Source organism: Pongo pygmaeus, chromosome 6 (assembly GCF_028885625.2).
Source record: "Pongo pygmaeus isolate AG05252 chromosome 6, NHGRI_mPonPyg2-v2.0_pri, whole genome shotgun sequence".
Lineage (NCBI taxonomy): Eukaryota > Metazoa > Chordata > Mammalia > Primates > Hominidae > Pongo > Pongo pygmaeus.
Window position 1 is genome coordinate 18,047,107 of NC_072379.2, and position 27,202 is coordinate 18,074,308.

General features: G+C 45.0%; 1 protein-coding gene across 14 annotated transcripts in view; it reads left to right on the forward strand.

Moving 5' to 3' along the window:
• AUTS2 (activator of transcription and developmental regulator AUTS2) overlaps positions 1-27,202 on the forward strand; it is a 1,193,046-nt gene that overhangs the window by 837,075 nt on the left and 328,769 nt on the right. For all 14 annotated transcript variants that reach the window (XM_054495102.2, XM_054495105.2, XM_054495107.2 and 11 more), the window contains one exon: positions 73-102. In XM_054495102.2, coding sequence (XP_054351077.1) covers positions 73-102 — 30 coding nt within the window. The remainder of the gene's footprint in view (positions 1-72; positions 103-27,202) is intronic.

Sequence of the window (27,202 nt, forward strand, 5' to 3'; positions counted from 1 at the left end):
GGGAGGAGGAATCAAAAGCAAAAACATACTCAGTTCTTGGACTAACCCTTATTCTCTTGTCTTCATTTTCAGTGTGACAGTGACAGTGACCAGGAAGAGAAGGTAAGACCCCTCCTCCCCCATTTTGGGCACAGCACATAACACACTGTGAACACCAGAGTCCTCCCATAGATAGCTGCAGGGTGGGATGCCAGCTTCATGTTGACAGGACCTTTTCTCTTTAGGAAAGATGGGCATTATTCACACAGTGACATTTCCTATGCTATGACACGTTTAATTTGTCAGATCTACCTTTTTTTCATTTAAACAAGACCTTTAATATTGCATATATGTGACACTGAGTTTTTACTTTATAGATGACTCATAGACCCGAAAACATTTTAAAAGACAAAATTATTTGTTTTAATAACCATCTGATTTTTTAAAATCCATGATGAGAACATTAAACTTGCTAGTATGTGTTTATAATGTCATTTCTGCATTTATTTTACTGACCCATATGCTTTTCTGTACCTATTGGCCTTCTTGATAGAAATGTTAATGGTATGTGTCTAGGAATCTCATCATGGGAGGCACGGGTGGGCAAGGGAGGTCAGATGGGAACTGCCCTCTTCCCATCCGGGCGGACGGCCAGGTAGGAGGACAGTTCTTCCAGCAGGTACATGCTGTGTTTCGAGGCTCATGGGCACCAGCCTCTGTGTATCCAGATCAACATGGATCAAGAAAAGGAACTCAGTTTCTGAGGTTCCAGAAGATTGGATCACAACCCGGTAAAGTGAGCTTTCTGCTGCCTGAAGCAAAGGGATTATTTGTCTGTTTGGTCTTTCTTTCTAGCCATTCCAATCCCCAACCAAATTTCCTTCCATTTTTACTGCTGCTTTGTGTTATTTCGAAAAGAGTTACCTGAATATCACGGTTTCTGTATTGCTTGGCATCAAAAGGATGGACTCGGCCTCCCTTCCCCCGTTTCTGGATCTGTCCTGTGCCCTATGCCTTGACTTTCACCTCCTACATGCTTGCAGATTTTATTCAGAATGCTGCGGTTAGTATTTAGTGGGATCTTTCCAACAAACCCAGAATTTTTCTCTCCTTCTCTGCTGCCAGCCTCCAAGAGAGATCTAAAGGCTCTTGTTCTGTACTGTCGTTAATTTGAATTCAGCATATGTAGCCTGTTATAAAATGCGAGACATCATCATTTGAGCAGGTCAAGCATATTCAGATGAAGACAAATGGTGCTTATTTGATTTCCTTAAAATCAGGAAATGAAAAAAGTGCTCTCTGGAGAAATCATGTTCTGCCTGACTTGGATGATAGACCAATGCATGTCCCCCAGATAAGAACAGGCTCTCGCCTTGAGGTTTTTATCTCTGAAGGACGGCCAGGACTGTCAGCTTGCTGACATGTGCATTATCCATGTCATTTTAAACAAAGTGACCTATGGAAGGGTGCGCTGTGCTGTGACATGGTAATGGGCTGTTGGATGACAGTGAAAGTACACACTGGAAAGGGGGCTGTGGATTATTCTTTTGTTTAACTGACAAGTAGGAGCTTCCTTTCTCCAGCCCCCAGGAGCCTTAGCTCCTTGGAAGTAGGACCCCTGGTGTCTCAGGCAGCCAGTGTGTAGTGGGTGCCAGGGACATGTGCACAGCAGTAATGGTTCAGTGTTCAAGACACGGTCATTGGCCCCCGAACCCCCGAGGCCACATTCCCACATGGTGGGCATCACTGGTACCCAGGGAGGGACTGGTACCTTCTGGCCATTCCAGATCTATTGGCAATGGTTGATCTCACTTTCTAAGTCTGTGCCACTTTTCCAAAAGGATAAATCTTATTCAGGGTTGTACAACCAAGCTGACATTCTTTCCTTAAAAGGAAATGTTGGGGCCAGGCGCAGTGGCTCCCGCTTGTGATCCCAGCACTTTGGGAGGCCAAGGTGGGTGGATCACAAGGTCAGGAGATTGAGACCATCCTGGCTAACATGGTGAAACCGCATCTCAACTAAAAATACAAAAAATTAGCCGGGCATGGTGGCAGGCGCCTGTAGTCCCAGCTACTTGGGAGACTGAGGCAGGAGAATAGCTTGAACCTGGGAGGCAGAGGTTGCAGTGAGCAGAGATTGTGCCACTGCACTCCAGCCTGGGTGACAAAGTGAGACTCCATCTCAAAAAAAAAAAAAAGGAAATGTGAATTCCAAAACCATCACCAGTCTTCAGCAGTGGTAGAAGGTGGTAAGGATGCCCAGTTTTGTATTCCTTGTAAATGTCTTCATCAGTGGCCTCAACCTTGACACCCAAATCACCTGGAGAGCTGCTACAAGTTCCAGTGCCTGGGCCTCATCCCAGGTCAATGACCTTGGAGCCTTTGGGGCTGTCTTGAACCATGGGTCTTGATGATCACCTAACTTTGGTAATTTCTAGGAGTAATCTGCCTCTGGTTGTCAGAGGGATCTGGGGGCCAATACTGAGAGCACCCCACCAGGTCCTTTCCCATCACCTGAATTCCTGAGTAGTTATTGCCTGGGTTTCCATCTCCAAGTGCAAGAAGCAAAGTGTCGGAATAATGGGTATTGGGAAGGTAGCTCCCACCCACCACTCTGAGCTTGAGTAGATTTCAGGGTAATAAAGCGGATACATAGTTGTTTATAGGTGAGTCCAAGAGTGGCAATGGCAAGAAGGGAAGGGGTATTAGGAGCGTTCCTCAGATCCATGGTGCACTTGCTGCCCCGCACCCCCAGTCATTCTTCCTTTCTACTGCGGTGATCCTGCAGGTCTTAAGTGGGAGCCGCACCATAACCAGTGTTCACATCATCTGTCTCTGTTCTGCCCCACGACATTTCTCCAGAGGGCTCCCAACAGGAGCCACTGAGACTCTAATTGCCCTCGCACCTGCTTGGCCCTGTTGCAGTTAAGACTGTCAGGCTTCCCCTTTTGGACTGAGATTGTCTGGTGTTTATCGCCAACTTTAACAAAATCCTCCAAGACTTCTGCTCTGTCGGAGCCTGGGCCCCTGTCAGCCTCCTCTGTGAAGAAACCTCTTGCCTGTGCCCCGCTCGAAGCCCCAGAGCTAACCAGGGCTGCTTTCATATGTTGCTTGGAGGATTCGCGTTCGAATCTGAATTGCTAATGGTGGAAAAGATGCCACTCAGTGTCCTGGGATCCCTTCAGCAAGCCCCACCAGAGATGCTGTTAGAGGCAAAAGTGAGACTTGTCAGGGACCCACTGGGATTTCTCTCCGGAAGACCTGCCATTCTCTTACTCCATAGGGATCCACAGAACCGGCAGGCTAAAATTAGGGTACTGTGTTTCACACAGCTGACTGAATTAAGATAAACTCTGCTTTCCTCTGATATGAAGCTGTAATTTATAAAATGATACCCTTACTAATTAACGTGAAAGTGACTCCGAAAGGGGCTAAAAAAGCAGAGCTTTCCCTAAATGCAGGAGGCACACTTGTGCACAAAAAGGCTTTGATGAGACACTGAGCAAAGTATCTCCCTTATCCTCCCCTCCCAGCCACGTGAATACATTCCACATTAATGTCAGATAACCGCGAGGACGTTCATGAAGAGTAGAAATTGGGCTGGGCGCGGTTCATGAAGAGTAGACATTGGGCTGGGCGTGGTGGCTGATGCCTGTAATCCCAATACTTTGGGAGGCCAAGGCGGGGAGATGACAAGGTCAGGAGTTGGAGACCAGCCTGACCAACATAGTGAAACCCTGTCTCTACTAAAAATACAAAAAATTAGCCAGGCGTGGTGGCACGTGCCTGTAGTCGCAGCTACTGGAGAGGCTGAGGCAGGAGAATTGCTTGAACCCGGGAGGCAGAAGTTGCAGTGAGCCGAGATCGCACCATTGCACTCCAGCCTGGGCGACAGGGCGAGACTCCATCTCCAAGGAAAAAAAAAAAAAAAAAAGGTAGAAATTGGGTGCGGAGTTACAGAAGGCTGTGAACACTGCATCTTAGATGTGGGATTGTTCTTCATTGTAGTGAGAGCTAAGAAAAGAGGCAGCTCTTGGCACCCTTAATCACCCAAATTAAGCAATTATTCTGATCCCCCATTCGAAATGAATTGGTATCACGAGAACAAAGAGGCAACATGCATATTGCCAAATATTTGGCCGACATTTTATTGTTTCTTTTCTTTCTCCACTACTGGCAGTAACCCATTATGCTAAGAAATATCCCCTATTCGGTTATGAAGTTAATGTGGAGATTAAAAGTCATTCCCTCTTCTACCCACACCCTTTTTCTTGTGTATAGCATGTGACCAAGCTGATTGGAAGGCATATAGCCCAGTGGCCAAGCACTTGGGCCTCAGTGTGATGGCTGACGCATGTTTCTGACTCTGTCCCTTTCTATTTTGTTGTGGACAAGTCTCGACTTTCTCAGTTGTCAAATGGGCGTGACAACAGCTCTACATATAGTCCTATAGCAATTAAATGAAAGCATTTAGGGCCAGGCATGGTGGCTTATGGCAGTAATCCCAGCACTTAGGGAGGCCAAGGCAGGACAAAGTGGGCTCTTGTCTTTGAGCCCTAGAGTTTGAGACCAGCCCGGGCAACATAGCGAGACCCTGTCTCTAAAAAAAAAAAAATCTTAAAACTTAACCAGGCATGGTGGCATGTGCCTATAGTCCCAGCTAGTCAGGAGGCTGAGGCAGGAGTATTGCTTGAGCCTAGGAGTTTCAAGACTGCAATGAGCTAAGATCATGCCACTGCACTGCACTCCAGCCTGAGTGACAGAGTGAGAACCTGTCTCTAAAAAAATAAAAATATATGAAGGCATCTGGCTTAGTGCCTGGTCCATAGTAACTGCTCAATAAATGTTAGCTCTTGTTCATTTTACTTGAGATAAAATGAGAGAGGACGCTTGAAAAAAGAGGAAGACTAGCATCCTCTTCGGAAAGCTGGGGTTCTTCTAGAGAACCTGCTGGAGGGTTTCCCCAGAATCTGAGGCTCAGCCTTTATCCCAAGGTCCCTTCTCCCTGACACAGGCTGAATGGAAGTGTTAAATTTTGAAGGGTTCAGAAACAGTGTCTTTTTAAACCCCTTATACAAACATCAGGCCTTCCTCTGAGCAGAACCTGGAGCCAAGAGCACGTGTACTGTCCTGGAGGGATCAAATGGTGATTAAGTGAATTGTATAGCTCTTGTCCCTTCAGCAACTGTTCCCAAATGCCAAACACTGTCGGTTCCCAGAAACCCATCACAGGAGAGAGGTTCTGGGGTAGGGCCAGAGCATCTGTATTTTTTAAAAAGCTTCCTAGGTAATTTTGGTACACAACTGGTTTTGAGAACTACTGCCTTATAATAAATGTCAAAGGGAAACATGATTTTTCCCCATGTTTAATGCTCTTGAAATTTTGACTACTTAGGAGAAAAACTTGAAAGTTGTGGAGATGTTGCCTGTGTGTGCAGACATGTGCCACTCATGCTTATGTCTGTAGATACCGGGCATAAGCATACATGCAGTACACACATACACAATCTCACAGAAATGAATCCTTCTGCTTTTCCTGTCAGTCTTGACTCCTGATTGCAGTTTTTTCTGTCTGTGCTGTTAGCAGTAGGAACAACCGCCTGGAGAAGGTGGTTGTGCTCCTGGGCTTTGCTTTGGTACTGTGTCCTGTACCCAGGACAGCCTACTGGCACAATGGCTAACTGCAAATGCAGTACTACCGATTTTTCACACCTGCTTTCCCTCTTTCCACACACTTTTTGGTGCATTCCCTTTTTTGTTTCGAGACAGGGTCTCACTCTGTTGCCCAGGCTGGAGTGCAGTGGCATAATCTTAGCTCACTACAGCCTCGAACTCCTGGACTCAAGCAGTCCTCCCACCTCAGCCTCCCAAGTAGCTGGGACTACAGGTGTGTACCACCATACTCAGATAACTTAAATTTTATTCTATAGAGATGGAGTCTCACTTTGTTGCCCACACTGGTCTCAAACTCTTGGCCTCAAGTGATCCTCCTGCCTTGGCCTCCCAAAGCACTGATATTACAGGCATGAGCAACCATGCCTGGTGTTCATTTTTAAATTCATGCTAAAAGTTGTTGTGTTTGATCATTTTATGTTCATTTGTGTGGGAAGGGGCTTCTAAGAAAAGCAGCAAAGAAAACCAGCAAAGTCTTATGTTCCTAACTCAACACAAACCACATGCCTAACTTGGCTCGTGAAGGAGTCAGAAACTGCTGAGATGTCAAACTGAAGACTGGGCATGTGGTTTGTGCTTATAGTGGAAGAGTCCTATCCCTTGGTTGGCCACGTTTCACACTCGGTAAGGTTTGTGCACCCTCAGCAACATTCCAGAAGCTCAGAAGGCCCTCATTGTTGCTTGTGGAACCCCCATCCTTAGTTTTGAAATAGGATATATTTTGATCAGGAGACAGTTTGGAGGTACTGTCCTATTTTGTAGCTAGAAAGGAATATCTCCACCTTTCCAGATATCATAGCAGCAAAGCAGACAGCCATCACCCAGGGAAAGAGAAGGGATCCATGTTCTTGTCTTTATATCCCTAATACTTTGCGCAGTGCTTGACATGAATTAGGTGTTTAGTGTTTTGCAAAATTCGCATTTTCTTTCCTGGATACTTATCTCCAAACGGAGGGGATAAGTGAACCAAGTTCAGAAGACTTGTACTCAAACCTGATTGTACCTCATACAGTCGCAATGTCTATTTCCTGGACCCCCAAAATGTGTGATCTCTTCCTCAGGCTTCTATATTTCATTTACAGTTTTCTCATACAATATATCTAAGCCATTTATAAGTTTCTTAACTTATAAATAGACAATTTCTTATGGGTCTTGGCTGAGTCTCAGGAGATTTTTACTTTATTTTTGTTTTTTGAAATGGAGTCTCGCTCTGTCACCCAGGCAGGAGTGCAGTGGCGCAGTCTCGGTTCACTGAACCCTCCCACTCCTTGATTCAGGTGATTCTCCTGCCTCAGCCTCCCAAGTAGCTGGGATTACAGACACTCACCACCCCTGGCTAATTTTTGTATTTTTAGTAGAGACAGGGTTTCGCCATGTTGGCTAGGCTGGTCTTGAACTCCTGACCTCAGGTGACCGGCACATATTGGCCTCCCAAAGTGTTGGGATTACAGCCGTGAGCCACCGCACCTGGCCTAAGAGCTTTTTATTTTGGATGCATGATTTCCGTGATGCCCATCTACTCAACCTCTTCTTACCCCTTCAGGATTTTGTCTGGGTTAAAATGACATTTTATTGTTCTTCCAAAATCATCATATTTCCAATTGGCTTAATTACATTGCATACATCCCAAATTCACATTGATACTATCCTTGGATTAAATTTCTATGGTAAATTATTTTAAATTCAGAATCTCATTATCTTTTTCATACGATAACATTTTCAGGCAAAACCAAAAATTACTTCACTTACACTGAACATGTATGTACAATAATCTGTTCATTACTACCATGTCATGCACCTGAAAAGGATAGAAGTTATAAATGTACAGATTTTCAATTAAATATAGATAGGTCAACAGAATAAATACTTGTTATTGGAAATATGTCAGGCATTTTCAGCTAAGGTTTTGTTTCTTGAAATAAACAGAAGAAAGAACAGGTTCTAGATGTTCTATTGCTCGCAATAGGTGGGTGGTGGAGAACGGCACTCAGAAGACCCAATTCCTGATTTCTCACTCACCAGCTGTATGGCCTTGGGCAAGTTACCTAATGGTGCCTAGCATTAGTTTTGTCATCTGGAAGATGAGGCAGGATTCAATGATCCAACATTGACTATCCAAATTTTCCAAATAGCTATTTACCTAGGCCCCAACAGCATAGCAGAACCCAGAGGGAAATTAATATGTGATTGTATCTTCCCTTTGCCAGTGTGGAAAGAGGATTATAAAGAATTGTCTCCATTCTTTTGTCTCTCTCAGTCTTCCAAGAGAGAATAAGCATGTAGAGGACATACTCGGGTATAAGCGTGTGTACTCTGAAGCAACTGAAGGAAACTTACATACAGACCTGATGTCTAAACAGGGTCCTTATCTGTTTGTTGGTTCAGTCTTACAGTCATACATATCCACTCATTTTTTCACAAGTGTCTACTGATGAACTGACATGAGAACTATAGTTGCTTAACTCTGATGGAACTGTCACCATGTACCTGTGAGTAAGTAGCAGAGCAGTTCATTTAATCTGTGTTCCTCAACTACTGTAAGTATTTGGGAAAGCATGGGGACTAGGTGGAGAGCTAGCTTACGGAATGTGTTTCAAGAACTCACTTGTTTGGTAATGACCATTACTTGATCTATAAAAGGAATTGTTCCAGAAACATCAAGGTTGAGTGCATGATTCTGTGTTCCCACAGAAAAGTTCCTGCTGCTTCCCCTTAGAATGAGCCATCACCTTGGGTGTTATGGCTTACCTAAAGGGAAAGTTGTAAAGCCAAGGAGGAGGCTGGGGGAGGTGATGGCCCTCAGTCCCATGAAATTGACCATGAGCCCTGAGCCACCTGAATACCAGGAGGGTCGTGAGCAGAGGCATTTGTACAGGTGATGTCTTGAACAACGTGCTTCATGTTAGTGGCCTCTGATAGAGTGTAACCTGGAAGGCTCTTTGGTTGTCAGAGAATTTGTCTTATACTGTATTAGGGTTGCAGAGTGTTCTGTCTTCAATGAAGATAGAACTTTTTGGTCATGTACGTGTGTGTGTGTGTGTGAGTGTGAGAGAGAGAGAGAGAGAGAGAGAGAGAGTTAATCCCCCTTGATAACTCCTGGATGGCAAGATAGTTACAGATAAATGCTCCTCAGAACTGTGCCATTCTAGTGTGACAAACATAATCAAATATCTATATTAGGATGTGTTAATAATTATCTAAACTTTATACTTTAAGAAGTCCCCAGATTCAACAAATGAATGGACTTCTTTTTTCTTTTTTAATTAAAGTTACAGCTGGGAAGGTCAAATTGGTTCTCTTTTATACAGGTTAGAGCTTTTCCCTATCAGTTTCCATGAGGAGCATGTTGAGAAGTTCTAGCTGTAGACCTGAATGACCTCTTCAGGTACCCGAAGAACAACCCAAAGAAAGCTGGAGGCAGCTTTCTCCCTTGTTTTTCTAAACCAGGCTTGACTCATATACTTACGGAGACAGCCGAATGGGGTCTTTGAAATAAGGAAGGACCAGGAAGCCCTGTGGTGGGTGGTTGTAGTACTCAAGGAGCCCGGTTTGGGCTTCATCTTTTCTTTCTAATGCTCTTAGTGGTTTTTGAAGTTCCTAATTTCCTGGTCTAAAAATATAGATGCTACTAATGTCTTCAGTCAGTGAAAAATAAGATTAGAGTCAATAATAGCAACTAAATAATAATAATAAGCACCACTTCACATGAAAGAGAACATTGCATTATTCAAAACACTTTTAAAAACATCATTTTATAAGATCTGTTTAAGTATTTATTGTAGGGCTCTATATATTCTCACATACAGCATCGTTGACCATGTGCCAAACTCTCTGTTAGGGCTTTTCAAGGCTTTATCTTCTCAAGAAAGTGTCATTGTTTTACAAATAAGAAAAATGAGGCATAAGTGATGGAGCTGAGATATAAGCTGTGTCTTAGGATTCCAGAATTTAGGCCCTCTTCCCATGCCATGCTGCTTCCCCGTACGTCAGGGTGAGTTGGGATAGGCCTAGCAGTGCCATTCAGGAGCTCAGGCTGTCATCCCCTCTGTGTCTCACCTACTTGTGCTGCAAGAGACCTGGATCCTGTTTATCTGTCCACCCTCATCCCCACCCAAACAACTGCTCTAACTCCTAAAAATTCAAACATGGCGGTTTCTCAAGAAACATGGAACGAATACAATTTGGGTCTACTAACAACTTAGAATGTACAGGCTCTTCTGAAGTGGGACTTTTTTCTCATTTTATCCTGGAATGCAGTTATCCAAGGTGAGAAGGGAAGGGCTATATACAAGGTATATATTTTAACTCTTACAGATGGGTAGCAAAGTCAGCCCATGATTGATTAGGGATGTAGGCTACACTAGTCAGTGGACTTAGCATGAACCATATTTGGACACAGAACTCAGTCTTCCTTTAAGTGTCTGTATATGTGTAAACATTTAATATTTTATTAAATCATAGAATCCCTGAAAGTACCCCATGCCTAGCATGTACTTGACACATACGGCCCTGTAAATATTAGTGTTATACCCAGAAGTTGCTTTATTGGTTATCCAAGTCTCATAAAGGAAAAGGGCCTTGCCTCTGTCACTCAGAAAGCACAGGAAGAGCAGGGCTGGAGCAGAGGAATTTCTGAGCTTCCAGTCCAGAGCCTCATGAACCCCATATGGTCCCTGCAGACCATGTTCTTCCTACGACCCCACATAGGAGAAGGGGCCATGGTTCCACGGTGGCTCCTGCACTGCACCCTCTAAGGTAGTTTTGTTCTGAGTTTTAATTCACCCCCTCAAGAACCCTCTTGTCCATCCCCAGACACTGATTCTCACCCTGACAGAGGATCTCTGGGTCCATCAGGGCCACAGGGCCTTTTCTTTTTTAACAGCAAATGCTGCGTGGGCTGTTCCTGCAGCCCAAATGATAGTAAATATCTGAAGCAGCCATGTCCGTGTTAAAGATTATGTATTTGCCGCTAAGGGGAGAATATAGCATTTATCGGCCGGAGTGCGTGCTGGCTGAGCTGATTACAGCACAGCACTCTGTCAGCCAATGATTTGTCCTGTCCTTTATCATCTGTGTCATTCAGCAGTGTGCTGGCGAAGGGAACGGATCACCCCCTTCCCTTTTTTTGTACCCATTTTGTGTAGAAAATTTGTATTTACTTTGGGAGTGTAATTTGTTCCTCATGGATAATGTGACCCTGAGCGGAGCTGGATCATGGGTTAGTTGAAGTGATATTTTCCGCTAATGGTAGTCGTACATCATTGCTGTCAGCTCGGGTTAGGAGGCAAGCACATTACAGCTCCATTTTACCTCTGCAGGCATCTGGGATTATTTGCCATAACCGAGTATGACATGACCGCACTACAGAGTGCATTAAAATTTTACTGGCTTCTCAGGCAAGTTCCCCAGCTCCAGTGTGTGCTTCAGGCAGGCGGTCTGATGGGGAGTCCAAGGGCCCTGACTTCCTGCTCACAGGTGCTGCGGGCAGTGGCCTAAGCAGGGGCTACTCTCTCTTTGCCCTGAGAAAGAAGCAGGTAAAGACTCTGTGGGGAGCCAACCAGAGAATGTTTATGTCTCTATACGTCCCGGACTGGCAGGTGACTAGCTGCCTTGTGTACATAACCAGGTGCCACCCACAGTGGCCACTGCCATCTGCTCTCTCTCCTTGATGACTTCAGCCCCCAGGATGGATTGGGCAAAAACTCCTTCTCCAAGGAGAGCCCAGGGTGAGTGCAAGTCTCTGCCAAGCCTTGGGCTGATTTGTATTGTTCTTGTCTGCCTATGATCAGACTGAAGAAAGGAGGTATAAGTCCTCATTATGGCAGAACCCATGTCCAGCCATGCAGCTGGACTGAGCCTGATAGAGTCTCATCAACCCAGTTAGAAATGTTTGCCAAGGTGTTTTACACATTATCTTATACAGTCCTCACACCAACCCAATGGAGTGTAGGCGTGATTACCTCCATTCTACTTATAAGGAAACTGAGGTTCAAAGGTTGTGTAACTTACATTATACAGCCAATGGTAGCAGAAATAGCCTCTGACTTCAAATTCTGTATGGTTTCTAGTGTTCAGTGCTACACAGAGATAAAGAAGTAACTATTGTTTAAATAGTGCTTAGATGTGCTACACATATGTTGACTTGTTTAGTCTTCAATACAATCCTAATAGGTAGGTGCTAATATTATCCCCCATTTACAGAGGGGGAAACTGAGTCACAGAGGTATTACCGAACATGCCCAGTCTTGCTCCTGGTTAATGGCAGAGCCAGTTTTCAAACCCAGATCAGTGTGGCAGTGCTGTTAGCCGCTAAGCTGGACTCTCCCACATGCCACATTCCAATAAGCCTGAGAGCTGATAGGAAAAGACCAGTGAAAACTGTAATACGTTGGAATACAAGGAAATGTTCAAAGAGTATTTTATCACCTTCTGTTGTAACTCAAACTAACATCCAACAAAATATCACTCAAAGAAGATGTTCTGTGATGAGCTTTAGTTAATTAAAAAGTCCCATTTGCAGTTAGCACATTACTTGCATGCAAATGATGCTTCTAAGGTGCTTGAAAGGTATTTATTTTGATAGGCTAAGACTAAGCAGTCACTCTGGCAAATGCTTTATTCTTTTATATTCTTATTGGAAAGGCTGTAATAAACTTATGTTGAATGATGTTCTTTAAAAGGACAATTTAAGGTTGTCTCCTAGTAATTAGTGGGATATGGATCAGGGCCCATAGGCTGCAATATAGAGTAAAATGACTGCAGATTCCATATTGGTGGATTCCGAATGCTGGACACTTGAATGTACTCTCATGCCTACAGTGTGGACATGACTTTTTGTTCTGCCACGGAAATACCCCTTTTTACCTCTCTAGCCCCCTCATCGCTTTCTCTTCCAAGCTTGAAATGTTACCCCTCCTGGACAGAATGGACAAGCCATTCTTACCATCGCCTGTGTACATGATAGGGTTGTAATTCATGAATTTATTCAATAAGCCAGACATAAAGTGAGTTATACCTTGTACCTTCAGGGCAGTTTTTAAAATGCTGCAACAGAAGAGCCATAGATAAGCATGGCTTTTCTCATTGAGAAATTTAAAATTAAGTTAACACACTAAGAATTGTCCTCCCTGCACCCGCTCCCCTCCTTGAGCTCACAAGCACACACATTGATCTTCCCTGCTAGATTACCATAGGTCCAGGGGATTGACCTTAGTTTCTCCTCTGGCCTTAGATCCAATCACTCAAGTGGTAAAGAATAAGAACAAAAGTATCGATCCAGTCATGGAAAAGTAATTATTTCTCTCAGATGGTCTGTTTAGAATGCAGCAATAACTTTAAATAATGTATTCCTCAGAGACAGCATGACACCATATGTGGATTATTTACTTGGTGCGTTTAAGTAAGTTACACTTGCACCCTCACCCCTTTCCTGGACATCCAATGCTGTGCAAGGAGGCCTACTTTAAGAAGAGTAGACATTGAGAAAAATCAGAGTTTACCCAACAAATCAGTTACCAAGCAATTATTCATTATAAAGGGGCTTATCCATCTTCTGTAGCTGGACAAAATGTAATGGACCTCCACATGCTCACATGCTTACAGTGCAACTCCGCCCTTCCTTATGAAGAGACTTCATGAAGTCATTGGGTCCTTTTGAAACTCTTAAGTTGTAACAGCTTTGACTGTGTTTATGTTAACAGAATGACCTTTTAAAGACTCTTTTTGTTTCAAATAACATACATTAAACTCAGACTAACAAATAAGGAAATGTTTAGGCTTTTGGAATTTAAATGTGTTAAAATAACCAAACCATCAGAAGGGCAGAGCCAGGCAACTGGACATCAGAAACAGTGAGCAGAGGGCTAAATGCCCTCCTTGCTTTGTGGTATTCAAGGATACCACTTGAATCCTGATAATTTCGGAGACTTCATTTCTCCTTTTGGTAGAAATCATGACCCATCCACTTTTCAGCTTTAGCTACAGGCAGAGAGACTGTCTCTCCTTTTCCGCTGCCATTGCTAAGATCCAAGGGAGTGATTCTGACTGGCTGAGATGAGCTCAGGAAAGGATTGTGGGTTGGTGTAACTTAAGCCAGGTGCTTACACCTGGATTGATCAGTTATGGGTAGAGAGACAGGACCATGTTGTCCAAATGTGCTTCTCTAGAAGTGCCTCTGTACATGGTGTTGGAGTCAGTAGAGAGCCCAGAAAGTTAGTAGTTGGGCCTGCAGCCGTGGGTTCTAGGAAGCATAACCTAATCTTCCTGCCATTTGGATGAGGCACTACTTACAGGCACAAGTTCTTGACAGCCATAGAAGCTGCCTGGGTCATCCAAAGTTAACACTTTATAGTGATCACAAAATCTGAAATATGGATACATATTTACAATTATCTACAATAATTGCCTAAATATTCATAGAGTCATTTTAAGTGCTATTCACAGATTAGTTCTATCTTGCTTAACCTATTAAAAGCCATAGAAATACACAGGATTTTGTAGAGTGAGGGTTCATGTGTACATGCACTTAGAAAAGTCCAGAATTTATTAATATTTTAAGTACACCTATAATAGCTAATGAATTACTCCCCCACCCCACCCAAGTATAAGACAGCCACCTTGAGAGACACAAAGATCTCAGGAATGTCAATTAGTAAATTACATATCTAGGGTACAAAATGAAACTTCTTTGTCCAAAGGGATTGTGGTCAACCTGGAGAATCCAATTTGCATGCCGTGCAGTACTACTTAAACTTCAGCAGGCAGCCTTCCTGAAGTGATGTTCCTAAGACTGGAAAATAGTAACTCACTCATAGCTTCTTTCTCTCATGTTTCATTCAACAAATTTAATCCTCACTGTATGCTAAGCCAAGCACTGTCATGGGAACTAGGGATGGGAAGAAGACAAAGACATAGAAAACCTTCAGGGAAATATGGCCTAATTGAAGGGAAAGCTGAGGTAGCTAGATGAATTACAAGACCCCATAGTGTATGCTGTTTCTGAGGAATGGCATGATGTCTGAATGCAAAAAATTGAGCCATACTCTGTAAGGGAGGAAGCAATTGAGTTAGACCTTGCTGCAGCACATGGAATAGATGTTACTAGGTAGCAAGAATGGGGTAGATCACAGGCAAAGGGGATATCATTTGCAAATAACAGAGTTATGAAAGGCTTTGCATGCGGAGAGAAGCATGAAAACTTCTGTTTGTGTGATCAGGGTCCATATCCATGTGTGGGGGAGGATGAGACTGTAAACGTATGTTGGTATACACAGTTCCATAAAAACAGGCCTTGCACGGCAAGATGAGAGTTTGGACTTGATCCAGATGGAAGCCACTGAGTACCTTATGTAGGTGAATGACACATCAGAATTGACTTTTTGGAGAAGAATTCAGGCAGTGGCATGAAGGATGGAGTGGAAGGGGGTCAAAGCTGTCATAATGGGGGATTTGAGAGGTGATAGAGATCTCAACCAAACTAAGGTGGAAGGAAGAAGTCTGATTTTAGAGGCATTTCTGAAGTGATGATTTTGTGACCACTGGGAAGGGGAGTCAAGGGAGGAATCGTGGATGACTCAGGTTTCAAGTCAGGCTGACTGGGTCAGTATTGATGATGCCATCCATCACACAGTGAAAGTGGGGGAATGGAGGAAATAGGAGCTCAGGGAGGGGCTTTCAGGACCTTCAGCTGGATGAGGTCAGAAGAGAGTACGTATTGATGATGCAGGAGTGATCCGAATTTTAGGTCAGTGTCTGGGAGTCAAAACTACCTGAGTAGCAGAGATGGAGCTATAGGAGAATGAGTGGGAGGCCAGCCAGAACACTGGGATTTTGTCTGTGTCTACAGGAATAAATATACATGGTGATGATAACCATTAAAAACAAAATAAATACAGGGGACTAGTAGAGAGGGAAGGTAGGGAGGAAGGCAAGGGTTGAATAACTATTGGGTACCATGCTCACTACCTGGGTGATGGGATCATTAGAAGCCCAAACCTCAGCATCACTCAATATACCCATGTAACAAACATACACATGTACCCCCGAATCTAAAATAAAAATTGAAATTATTTTTTTAAACTACAAAATAACTGTATATTAATCATGGCACTTGATATTTGTATAGCTTATTTTTTTACTATATATATCTTTATTTTTTCATTTGTGGCAAAATACATAACATAAAATTTACCATCCTAACCATTTTTAAATGTACATTTCAGTAGTAATGGTAAGCACATTCACATGGTTGTGCAACCTATGTAGTTTTTTTTATGCCACATGTGTTAAAGTACCATATATAGTTCATTTAAACCTCATAAGAAACACCCTGGATGAAAGGATGTTAAATATTTATTTTAGAAATGAGGAACTTTGAAACGGGATGAACTGAAACAAAGTCGTAATGCTTTGGTGATAGTATCCCCATGCCTTCTAGGGTCAGTATTGGGGTTATACCACAGTAACCTTAGTGATGATATTTTAACATCTAACTTCCAGTGGACCAAACAGTAACTCACTTAATAGCCTCAGATCCTATTGCTTTCCTTAAGGAAACTGGAATGGAATCAGCCCCAGAGCATGAACTGGGCCACCCAGCAGCAGCCAGGTCGCCGGTCTGAGAGGTCTGGTTCTGAGGGGCTCTGTGGGAGTAAGACAGCGTGAGGCCATATAGCTTTGGATATAGAAAACGCCTAGAAAGGTAGAGAGATATGATACCACACTTCCAGCTCTAGCAACATATTGCTGTGTGACTGCGTCCTTGGGCAGTTTACTGATGCTTCTGAGCTGCTGCTTTTGTGTTTTTGTTGTTGTTGTTGTTGTTTTTGCTTTTAAAAATCTAGATATAAAATACCTAGAATTATATGGCCCATAATAGTAACTACTCAGGTCAGGCACTGTGACTCACACCTGTAATCCCAGCACTTTGGGAGGCCAAGGCGTAGACCAACCTGGGTAACATGGTGAAACCCCATCTCTACAAAAAATATAAAAATTAGTCAGATGTGGTGGCAAGTGCCTGTAGTCCCAGCTAATTGGGAGGCTGAGGGAGGAGGACTGCATGAGCCCGGGAGGCGGAGGTTGCAGTGAGCTGAGATTGCACCACTGCACTCCAGTCTGGGTGACACAGCAAGATCCTGTCTCAATAATACTACTATTAATAATAATAAGGATTCAGTAAATTTTACATTTCAGTCCCTTCCACCCTGTTTCCTCCTGCTGGTCCCCCACCACTGACCCACTTCCCCTGCAGAAAAACCATAACACACATTAACAAGATTCATTTATTACAGCCAAATCAGCACCCCAAGATCAGGCCTTTTAAGAAATGGGATCCAAAACATAAGAGGTAGAAGATCAGAGGGCTTTGAAACATGGCCATGTCATCAGTCTCAAATTTAGAAAGAAGTGCCCTGTGTGGCAAGAGAATCCCCAGGAAATCACTAAGCTTTGGAGGCTCAGGATATACCCAGTAAAGCACAGGCGGTGGGCCCCCAAGGGAAGATGGACAGCAAAGACAGCCTTTATAACCTGAGTAGATTTCACCCACGTCCCCCTCCACCTAAGCTCTGGTTTTCCTTTAGAGGAGGCTTTTAACTTAATTCCTGTTGAATTTACTGATGTTGTGTGGTATGAGATTTTAAGTATCTCCTCCAGCCTCCTGGGCCCCTCTCTCCTCCCCTGTCCCTTCCTCACCTCCCTATCCTGTCTTGAACTTCCAACCCCAAGAGTTCTTCTTTACACTATTTGCTAAAATGGAGCCTCTTGTGTGATGCACACCCAGGAGGTGAAGCTTTCAGAGGTCCTAATGTGTGCTTCAGGATAAGGGCACCATGGGGACCCTGCCTGCCAGTGTGCCCCTCTCAATGAATGTGGGCTTTGGCAACATGGCATTAATTCACTGCCAATGAAACAATGATGGGAATTTTAATGATAGGGTTGCTGTCTAAAAGATGACGGGGAGACTTCTCAGCATCTGTGATGCAGAAAACACACTTTCTAGTAAGTATCTCTTATGGTCAGAAGTGAGAGTGAAACCTCTATCAGTCCTTCCTAAGCATTACCTTTGCAAGCGCTACAGAGCAATGTAACATAGGATGTGTTCGGTTTAAGTAACACAATGCCTAATAGTGGCTTTGTCTGTGTATTAGTTTCCTGTGGCTGTTCTAATGAATTATCACAAACTTCGCGGCTTAAAACAATAGAAATGTATCTTCTTGGCGTGCTGGATGCTAGAAGTTGAGCATCGGTTTCACTGGGCCAAAATCAAGGCATCAGCAGGGCCACATTCCCCCCAGAGGCTCTAAAGGAGAATTGTTCCTTGCCTTGTCCAGCTTCTGGTTGCCACCAGCATTCCTTGGCTCTGGCAGCATCATTCTTATCTCTGCCTCTGTCTTCATATGGCCTTTTCCTCTTTCGTGTGTCTCATCTCCGCCTGCCTCTCTCCTATAAGGACACTCGTGGTGGCATTGAGGGCCTATCCAGATAATCCAAGAAAATCTCACTTTGGGATTCTTAATTGAGTCCTATCTGCAAAGATGCTGTTTCCTTGTAAGGTAACATTTGCGGGCCTTACAAAACACATTCAAGGCAGACAAGGAGACAGGTGGTCACGTGTCCTGTATGTCCCCTTGGCTAGAAGAGTCCATTCCCAAGTCTGAGAGAGAAGGGAAAAGCAAAGATCTGGCAAAGAGGGGCAAGGATTTCCATGACCCATCATGATAGTCCCCTGTGGGTTGGCATTGTGCTGTCTTCTGTTAGCAAGAAAGAGGCGGAGGACATAGTTTGTGGGTGGTCAAAGAACTATGACTGCCACCAAGGATGCAGGCTTCCACACCCCCAGTGTGTCAGACAAAAAGATCTGCATGGGGGTCTCTCTTGTTTTGTGAAGGTAATGCTATTTTTTTAACGCTATAAAAAATCTAGATATAAAGGCCGGGCGTGGTGTCTCACGCCTGTAATCCCAACACTTTGGGAGTCCAAGGCAGGTGGATCACCTGAGGTCAGGAGTTCGAGACCAGCCTGGCCAACATGGTGAAACCCCCCATCTCTATTAAAAATACAAAAAAATTAGCCGGACGTGGTGGCAGAAGCCTGTAATCCCAGCTACTCGGGAGGCTCAGGCAGGAGAATCGCTTGAACCTGGGAGGTGGAGGTTGCGGTGAGCCGAGATCACGCCATTGCACTCCAGCCTGGGCAACAAGTGAAACAAAAAACTCCATCTCAAAAAAACATAAATAAAAATTTAGATATAAAATACCTAGAAATGATGTGGCCCATACTAGTAACTACTCAGGCTGGGCACGGTGACTCACACCTGCAATCCCAGCACTTTGCGATTGAGCGTTTCCCTGCTCAGTCACACTAATAAACCACCATCGCCTTTGAGTTTCTAACTCTCTGCCTATCTCTGGAATCCACTGAGGAGGAAAGTGGGCTTAAGGTTTGGTCTTGGATTCAGAAGGTGCAGACCTCATCACCACCTGCTGCTGTGCAAAGCAAACTACTGGACTTCTCTAGAACCTCAGCAAGAATTCATACCTCCCAAGGCTGTGGCAAAGATGAAAGGCAGGCCTCGGGAGTGCTTTGAGCTCTAGGCTGTTCCACGAGCGGCTGTTCCTGTTGTCACTGGACAGTAGGGCCCACTTGTGCCTCACAGCCTAGAGCCAGGTGGAGGGAGTCCAGTACCCTTCTTGATTCTTCGCTTCCCTTTCCCCTGTCAGCCACACCCACCACACAGACTTCCACATACCCGTGTGTTGTTGTTGTTGTTTGTTTGTTTATGTTCGTTTGCCAGTTCTGACTTAGGAGCAAGCCTTTGGTGCTGATGTTGGTACTGTTCTCACTCCTGAATGTAATGCCCATAATGGGTGGAGAATGTCAGGGGAATTGTGGGCAATAGTAAGATTCCTGTCATATTCCCAAATGCTGGGGTGGGTGGGAAGAAGCCCCTAACCATGCAGCTTTATTTCTACTGTGCTTGTGGTGGGGCCTGGACTACCTTATTCCTGGTGGCCTTCATCTTGGGTGCTGCAGGTGGCAATGGCAAGGACTGAAGTGGGGAGAGTGAAGATGCCCACAGCATCTGTGCCTGGCCCTGGCTCATTTGTCTGATTGGATTGTTAGCAAGCCAAATATGACCTGGCCTGCAGGGTGCAAGAAGACATGGAATACCTGGTAGGCAGCTAGATAGGAATGTGGGACTTCCCAGCAGCTGAGCGTGGAGAGGAGGTTCTCTACCTGGCTACACATCACAGTCACTCAAGAGTGCCGTGCTCAGAGAGGCGCTTTGGCAATATCCTGGACATTCCAATTCAGAAGTTTCTTAGCCAGGTGTGGTGGCTCTTGCCTGTAGTTTCAGCTACTTTGAGAGGCCAAGGTGGGAGGATCACTTGAGGCCAGGAGTTCAAGGCTGCAGTGAGCTATGATCATGCCACTGCACTTCAGCCTGGGTGACAGAGTGAGACTCTGTCTGTACAATTACAAACAAGAAGTTGTTTCCAGGTGAGGTACATGAATCTATATTTCCAAAAGCAACCCTGGGACTTCTGATGCATAGCCTGCCTGGCAAATACACAGTTTTTAGGAGAAAACCATGAGCTGTGGGGTCAGGAAAACCTGTTTTTGGTAACAGCTGTGCTACTTACTAGCCATGTGAGCTTTGTCAGTCACCTACCGGCCTCTAAACTTCAGTATCCTCAGCTTTAAAGCTAGTATGATACTAATACCTGCCTCACAGGATTGCTGTGAGGATGTAGTAAGATGTTTATGCACAAGTTATATGTATGCACATCATGGTGCTTTAAAAACCCTCAACTTCCCCCTAACCCAGCACAGAAGCTCAAGGGCAGACTGGCCCACTGGCTTTGGCTCTAGTGCCCCCAGCTACTTCCCACCAACTCCATCCATGTAAGATTTACATAGTCATGGCCAAATTGTTACTGTAATTAACAATCACACCTAAAAACTTTTACTTTTACTTTTACTTTACTTAAAGGGAACTCTTAAAGAGTGTTTACTTCATATCGTTAGCAAATCATTGTTAATTCTTGTGATACTCACCGTAATAACATCTATCCAAATGAACATGTTTTCTCTTAGTGCGAGTGTCATGTGCAATTAGGGAGAAATTCTGTTGTCAGTTAGCATTAATTAATGCCCACTTACTGTAAAGTGTTCAGAGACACCAATATCAGCGAGATTTCCAGACCACATAGAGAGGATGGAAGAACTGGGAAGGGGCCAGAAGCCACTAGCAGGGCTGCACTGTGACTGAAGGCAGTGGCCCTGGGCACACTTCTCTGCTGAGGGCAGGCAGGCCAGCCTTCTGGCTGGAGGATCTAGGTGTCCACTCGTAGGTGTTCAGAGCACACAACTGGGCCATCCCAGCCTGGCTCCACTCACTGTGGCTGGAAGAAGTTCTGCCTCTCCATCCCTAACCCCTCACTCCCACACAGCCACCTCTGGTGACCTCTCCTCCCAGTTGCAGCCACCCTGGATGTCGATTTTCAACCTGGTTTCACCTGGCTGCGCATGTCAGCTGGTGGGCCCTGGAGTGTGAAGTGTGACTTGCTTGGGCCCCTGCAGCCTTGCCTCCCTGCAGCGACTTCCTGCAGCTTGCCTTTGGGGCAGCGGCTGCAGGAGAAGCCTGAAAGTCGAGTTCAGGAAGTCATCTTCATCTCCACCCCCAAGCAGGTGCTTGATCAGGACTGTTTATTAATGTGCTCTATTTTTTCAAATGCATCCTCCAAAACGGAGTGTGTGTGAGATGCTACTCCTGTACCCGGGACAGTCAGTGTGACAGTGAACAGTGCTGCTCTAGGTGTGGGGACACAGCCTTACATTCCCTTTCTTCCAGGCAGCTCAGTGTAGTGGAAACTATAATAACTGACCGGGGCTGTGCCCACCAGCTGTGTGAGGAGGCCTCAGTTTTCCCACCTGTAAACGGGGCTCACCTTACCCACCCCTTGGAATGGTTTAATTAGGTGTGATGAAGTCCTGCATGCCACAGGTGGTGCTTAGTAGCTATCGCCTTATTAAAAATGCCAGTGGTCACTGAGGATCATGATTTCCCTCCCTTTGTGTCCACACCTCAGACACGTCCTCTCTCCTGCAAGAGGGGTAGGAACAGAGGAACAGCGCCTCTCACCTGAGGAGGGAACTGCTCTGAATCCACCAGGAAACCCAGTCACAAATCACACAGAAGCAGTTTTCATTTCTTCTGTCCACAACCAATATAACTAAAGTACGGTGGAAAGACAAGTATTTTTGTCCTGGTGAGGAAAGGTGCCTTGATACGTAGTTTTTTTCTGCCTTGTGGATGGACTGCATTGGACAGAGGCGGGGGTGGTGGAGGGAGTGGGATCTACCATGGTGGTACAGATGAGTCAGTCTGCTCAATAGGGATGTGTCCCATACAGAGCCGCAGATGCCCAGTTTAAAAGACTCAGGCTGCAGTTAACTATGCTAAACTCAAATTTTACTGAGTGGAATTTAATCTTTCTCTGATGATTAAAAGGCCCTTCAGAATCTTCTGAGCCATTTTGTTGAACAGTGCTTTTTTGTTACTTCCTGGGTGTAGAGAAATGGTGGAGAACAGAGGGCTTTGCTGAAACACCCACTGGACTTGTATGTCCTCTTCTCGGGTTCTAAGGGCCCCTCAGGCCACACGCTTCCCATTTCCAAGAGAGTGAGAGGGGGCCTAGAAAAGGCTGAATTCCCTTTCAAGGGTGTTACTTAGTAAACACGAGCCCTGGAGCCCACATTCTTCCAGACTGCGTCTGCCTCAGGCCACCCCTCCTTCTAGAAGGAGCAGTGGGGGCCCGGGCAGGAGGCTGCCGGCTCAGCCTGGAGTGGCCCACAGCAATGCTCCAATTCACAGCGAAATGATTTCCTCTGCCTCGTATAATTTAACCTGCCCACATTGCTAAACTTCTATATTACACATTTCTGTCAGGATGTCAGAAGAAATGATAAGCCTCCTTGAAACAGCAACCTCTATTACATGCTAAGAGCATCGCGCCTGGCTCCCCCCAGCTCAGGTCCTTCTGGTACGTTTCTGAGATTTTTAGCATGGTCTCTCAAGTATAAAGAATACCCTACTTCATGACCCCAGCCTCTTGTTAGCTGATAGATGAAATCTTTTCTAAAGCTGACTCTCTTGTCTATTATGTTTTCAAAATTCAAGGTTTCGCTTTAGATTCTTGGATGGCTGCCAAGTGGCCGGGCTTTGTTAGTAGGTGAATTGCTCCTCTTTTTTTGATCCTTAAACAGGAAGTAGTTGTTTTTTAGGGTGGAGGGAAGGGGGAGGCATGTTCCACCTCCCTTCTCCCTTTGTTGATGTTTCCAGGCAATTGGTGGGGAATTTTTTCAGGAATTTCTCCTCGGGGACCATACTTTAGGAATAAACCCAAACACGGAAAAGCCATTTCCTTGTCTGGTGGGAGCTTGTGTTTTCTTGCTAGATTGCGTCACCCAGAATTTGTTGTGGAGCTTCTTGACAATTGTGCTGTGCACCTCACTGCAGCATGGACCACTGAGGGGGAATAGCAGCAAGCTGCTCCATCCACACCGGAGACACTTGAGAGATCTCAGGGCCATGGACAGCGCGGCTGCCTGTCGCTCCCTGCAACTTAAACTCCCGACCCGGGCCTCCTCAGAGACAGCCACAATGCAGACAGTCCACACATAGGATGGCTCAGGACTCTCTTCATTATTAGCTGTGGTTGTGTGGTTTCCCCTGGGGAGAGAGAACTAAGACTGAGTTTCATTTAAACCTAAAAGTGAGGAAGAACAGATGCCATATTCCTACCCTTAGTTGTTAATTTGGATTACAAACACCCATGCTTTGCTTCAGGTCATTAGTCATGTGGCTTTTTTCTTCTTTGTCTCACTAGATTCTGTGGGAACAGATTTCTTTCTGCATAGCATTTAGTGGTGGGAAAATGATGTTTGCTGACCATCCTTGAAATTGAGGCACAATGTAGTTCTTGATTAGGAAGACTCTGGAATAAGCGCCCAGGAGAAATGGAAGGTGTTTGGTTTCCAAAAGTGGTATCTTCAACTCTGGGTATAAGCTGAGTGTGTTTCTCTACAAAGTTCCTAGCCCATTAGTGAACTGTCATACACTTCAAGGCCAGCTCACCACTCCAATAGCTAAGCTGTCATAGTCCAGGGTCCGTGTGAGCCCCAGCTCTTTTAAAACTCCTGGCTGGCTGTGTCCAGAGAAGACATTCTTATCAGTGTTCTCAGTTACTTTTGGGAAACCATCTCAGAGTGTAACCTAAGTCCAAACTCAGACAAGGCACTGTGTGTTTTACAAAATACACAGCCCACTCACCTGGCCTTAATTACCTGTAAAACTGAAGTAATGAAAGCAGTGCCTCAGGCTCCTTTGCAGCTCAAAGGGGATGGGCCGGGGATTGGAATGTAGACCTGGGAGCTTCCTTTGGGTGCCTACTGGATGAAGTGCACTGTAGGTTCAGTGAGACTTCTTCCAGGGTAAGCCAAGGACAACAGAGCCAGACTGTGGGGCAGAGAGTCTCATGGTCCTCATAGCAAAGCCAGCCCCAGCCCTCAGTGTGCCCTCATGACTATGAGTCCAGTCTTTACAACAGGAACATAACAATTCTGCAGAAGGGTGGAGGATCTAACACTGAACAAGCAAGGCCCCATGGACCAGGCACCCAATAGACGTTACTTCATTCAGTCACTCCCACAGCCCTGGGAGGTGGAGGCATCACTTTCCACACTGTATAGAGGAGGGAACTCACCACCAACTAGTGAAGTTTAAAACCAGGATTCCAAGCAGGGCTGCCCAGCTCTGAACCCTGCCTACTTTGTGCTGTTGCTGCATCTTCTCTCTGATTCCCCTGAAGTCTGTGCAAAGTGCCACAGGACGTCGAAGGAGGGACCAGAAAGGTGAGGGCTTCCCGGAAGGAGTGGCAGCGGACCGTGTCCTGAGAGGTCCCCAACCGGAGAAGGAGGCAGGCAACCTCAGCAAGGACAGCCTGGTCTTTTTTTTTTTTTTTTTTTTTTTTTTTTGAGATAGAGTTTCACTTGTGTCGCCCAGGCTGGAGTACAATGGCGCGATCTTGGCTCACTGCAACCTCTACTTCCCAGGTGCAAGTGATTCTCCTGCCTCAGCCTCCTGAGTAGCTGGGATTACAGGCATGTGCCACCATGCCTGGCTAATTTTTATACTTTTAGTAGAGATGGGGTTTCACCACATTGGCCAGGCTGGTCTCGAACTCCTGACCTCAGGTGATCCACCTGCTTCAGCCTCCCAAAGTGCTGGGATTACAAGCGTGAGCCACCCCACCCGCTGAGCCTGGTCTTAGAGTGGGGTCAGCTTCGGCTTCCAATTGTGAGAATCAGGCCTCTGGCACTTATCAGCCCTGAGGCCTGGCTTAATTTACTTCGAATGTCTCTGTCTCCATTTCCTGGTCTGTAAGGTATCACTGGAAGTGTTCTCAACCCTTTAGTATGCTTCAGTGTGAGAAAGCTTGTAAAAATGCCTGCATGGTGCCTTGCTGGTGCCCATTCAGTCCTGCGTTTCTCGGCTCTGCAAAATCACAGACACATGGAATGGGATGGTATGCCCCAGAAGAACTGGGGGATTGGGAGACCTGGCAGGTATGAGCCGTGGGTTTGGGAAGGGAAGAAGGTAAGTGGTGACAGATAAGTCTAGGAAGGCATTTGGGTGTCAGATCATAAAGGACCTTGAAAAACCAACCCCTGGATTAGTTGAAGCTTTGGTTTAGTTTGGTTTCATGGAGAAACAGGATGATGAGATTTTTCTTTAGGGGAAGATGACGGCAGCAATAAGAGTGTTGGAAAAGTCACCCTGAACAACTTTGGTAGGTAACTTAAGGGCAGAAAAAAGGAACTCTTTATTTTCAAGTGACATCATGGCTATCACAGCTCATCAGTGCCTGGAACAACACCTTTAATAATGTCAATAGGAACACTTCGAATTGCTGCAGAAATTCTGCTTCCTGAATGTTTGTACTTACCCTCCCATGTAATCTTTAAACCATCCCTTCAAGAGAGGGAGGACACAAGCGTTTTTCTCAATTATGTACCACTGTGAGCTTGGCTTAGTTACCAAAGACTGATGATGGGCTCCACAGTGGGATCTGAGTCCCTGCATTCCCACCCAGGCTTCCCATCATTTTCCTCTTAGGTGCGCATCCGCTTTGAAGCTGCATTCTCTCAGAGACATGTGGTGGTAATGATAATATTAATACTAGTAATGATCATAGTAACAGCTAACATTGAGAAAGCATTTACTTATTATGTGCCAGGAATATGTTGCTAGTTTTGAATTGTTTTGTGTAATTATCATCTCCTCTTTCCAACTAAGAAAACTGAACGGTAATGAGATAAATTACCCTAGGACACATAACAAGGGTGTGGTAGGATAGAACCACACCCTTCCTAGGTGAGGAGTTGCCTGTCATTTCTTAGGGTCCTCCTTGGCACCTGGGGACAGGTGGAGGTGGGCGTGGGTTGTCAGGACATCAGGGGCCTAACTCTGACTCTGCATCAATCAGAGAAGCTTGATTTTTATCCATTTCATTGGCCTTTCTCAAAAGAGTTGATTTGAGAAAGTGTTTTTTAAATAGCTTTTTAAAGCAGAAAGGGGCCGTGTGTGCTGGCTCACGCCTGTAATCCCAGCATATTGGGAGGCTGAGGTAGGCAGATCACCTGAGGTCAGGAGTTTGAGACCAGCCTGGCCAACATGGTGAAACCCCATCTCTATGAGAAATACAAAAATTATCCGGGTGTGGTAGCATGCATCTGTAGTCCCAGCTACTCAGGAGGCTGAGGTGGGAGAATCGCTTGAACCTGGATGGTGGAGGTTGCAGTGAGCTGAGATCGAGTCACTGCACTCCACCCTGGATGATAGAGCAAGACTCCGTGTCGAAAAAACAAAAACAAAATAAAAACAATAAAATAAAGTGGATAGGGGTTGATTGGGGTTTTTCTTTTTTGGAAAAAGCAATTAAAAAGAAGATGGATTGATAGATACGTAATGAGCTGGGTAGATGGGGAGACACATGATAAAGCAAGTGTAGTACAGTGTTAATAAAGTCAGTGGTGGGTATATAGGTGTTCACTCTAAAATACCACTTTTCTATATGTTTGAAAATTTTCATAATAAGATGTTGGAGGAGAAACTAGCGAAGTAAATAATTTCTAAGGGCCCTTCCAATTTTTAAAAAAAATTTATTTCCTGCACTTCTCTCTACATCCTATAGTTGTGATCATGTACAACCATGACATGATCATTAATCTAGATAGATCTCCTAGTCACCACTGGATATTGCCACTAAAAAAAAATCTGGGCTGGGTGCGGTGGCTCACACCTGTAATCCCAGCACTGTGAGAGGCCAAGGTGAGTGGATCATCTGAGGTCAGGAGTTCGAGACTAGGCTGAACAATATGGTGAAACCCCATCTCTGCTAAAAATATAAAAATTAGCCAGGTGTGGTGGCAGGTGCCTGTAGTCCCAGCTACTCGGGAGGCTGAGGCAGGGAGAATTGCTTGA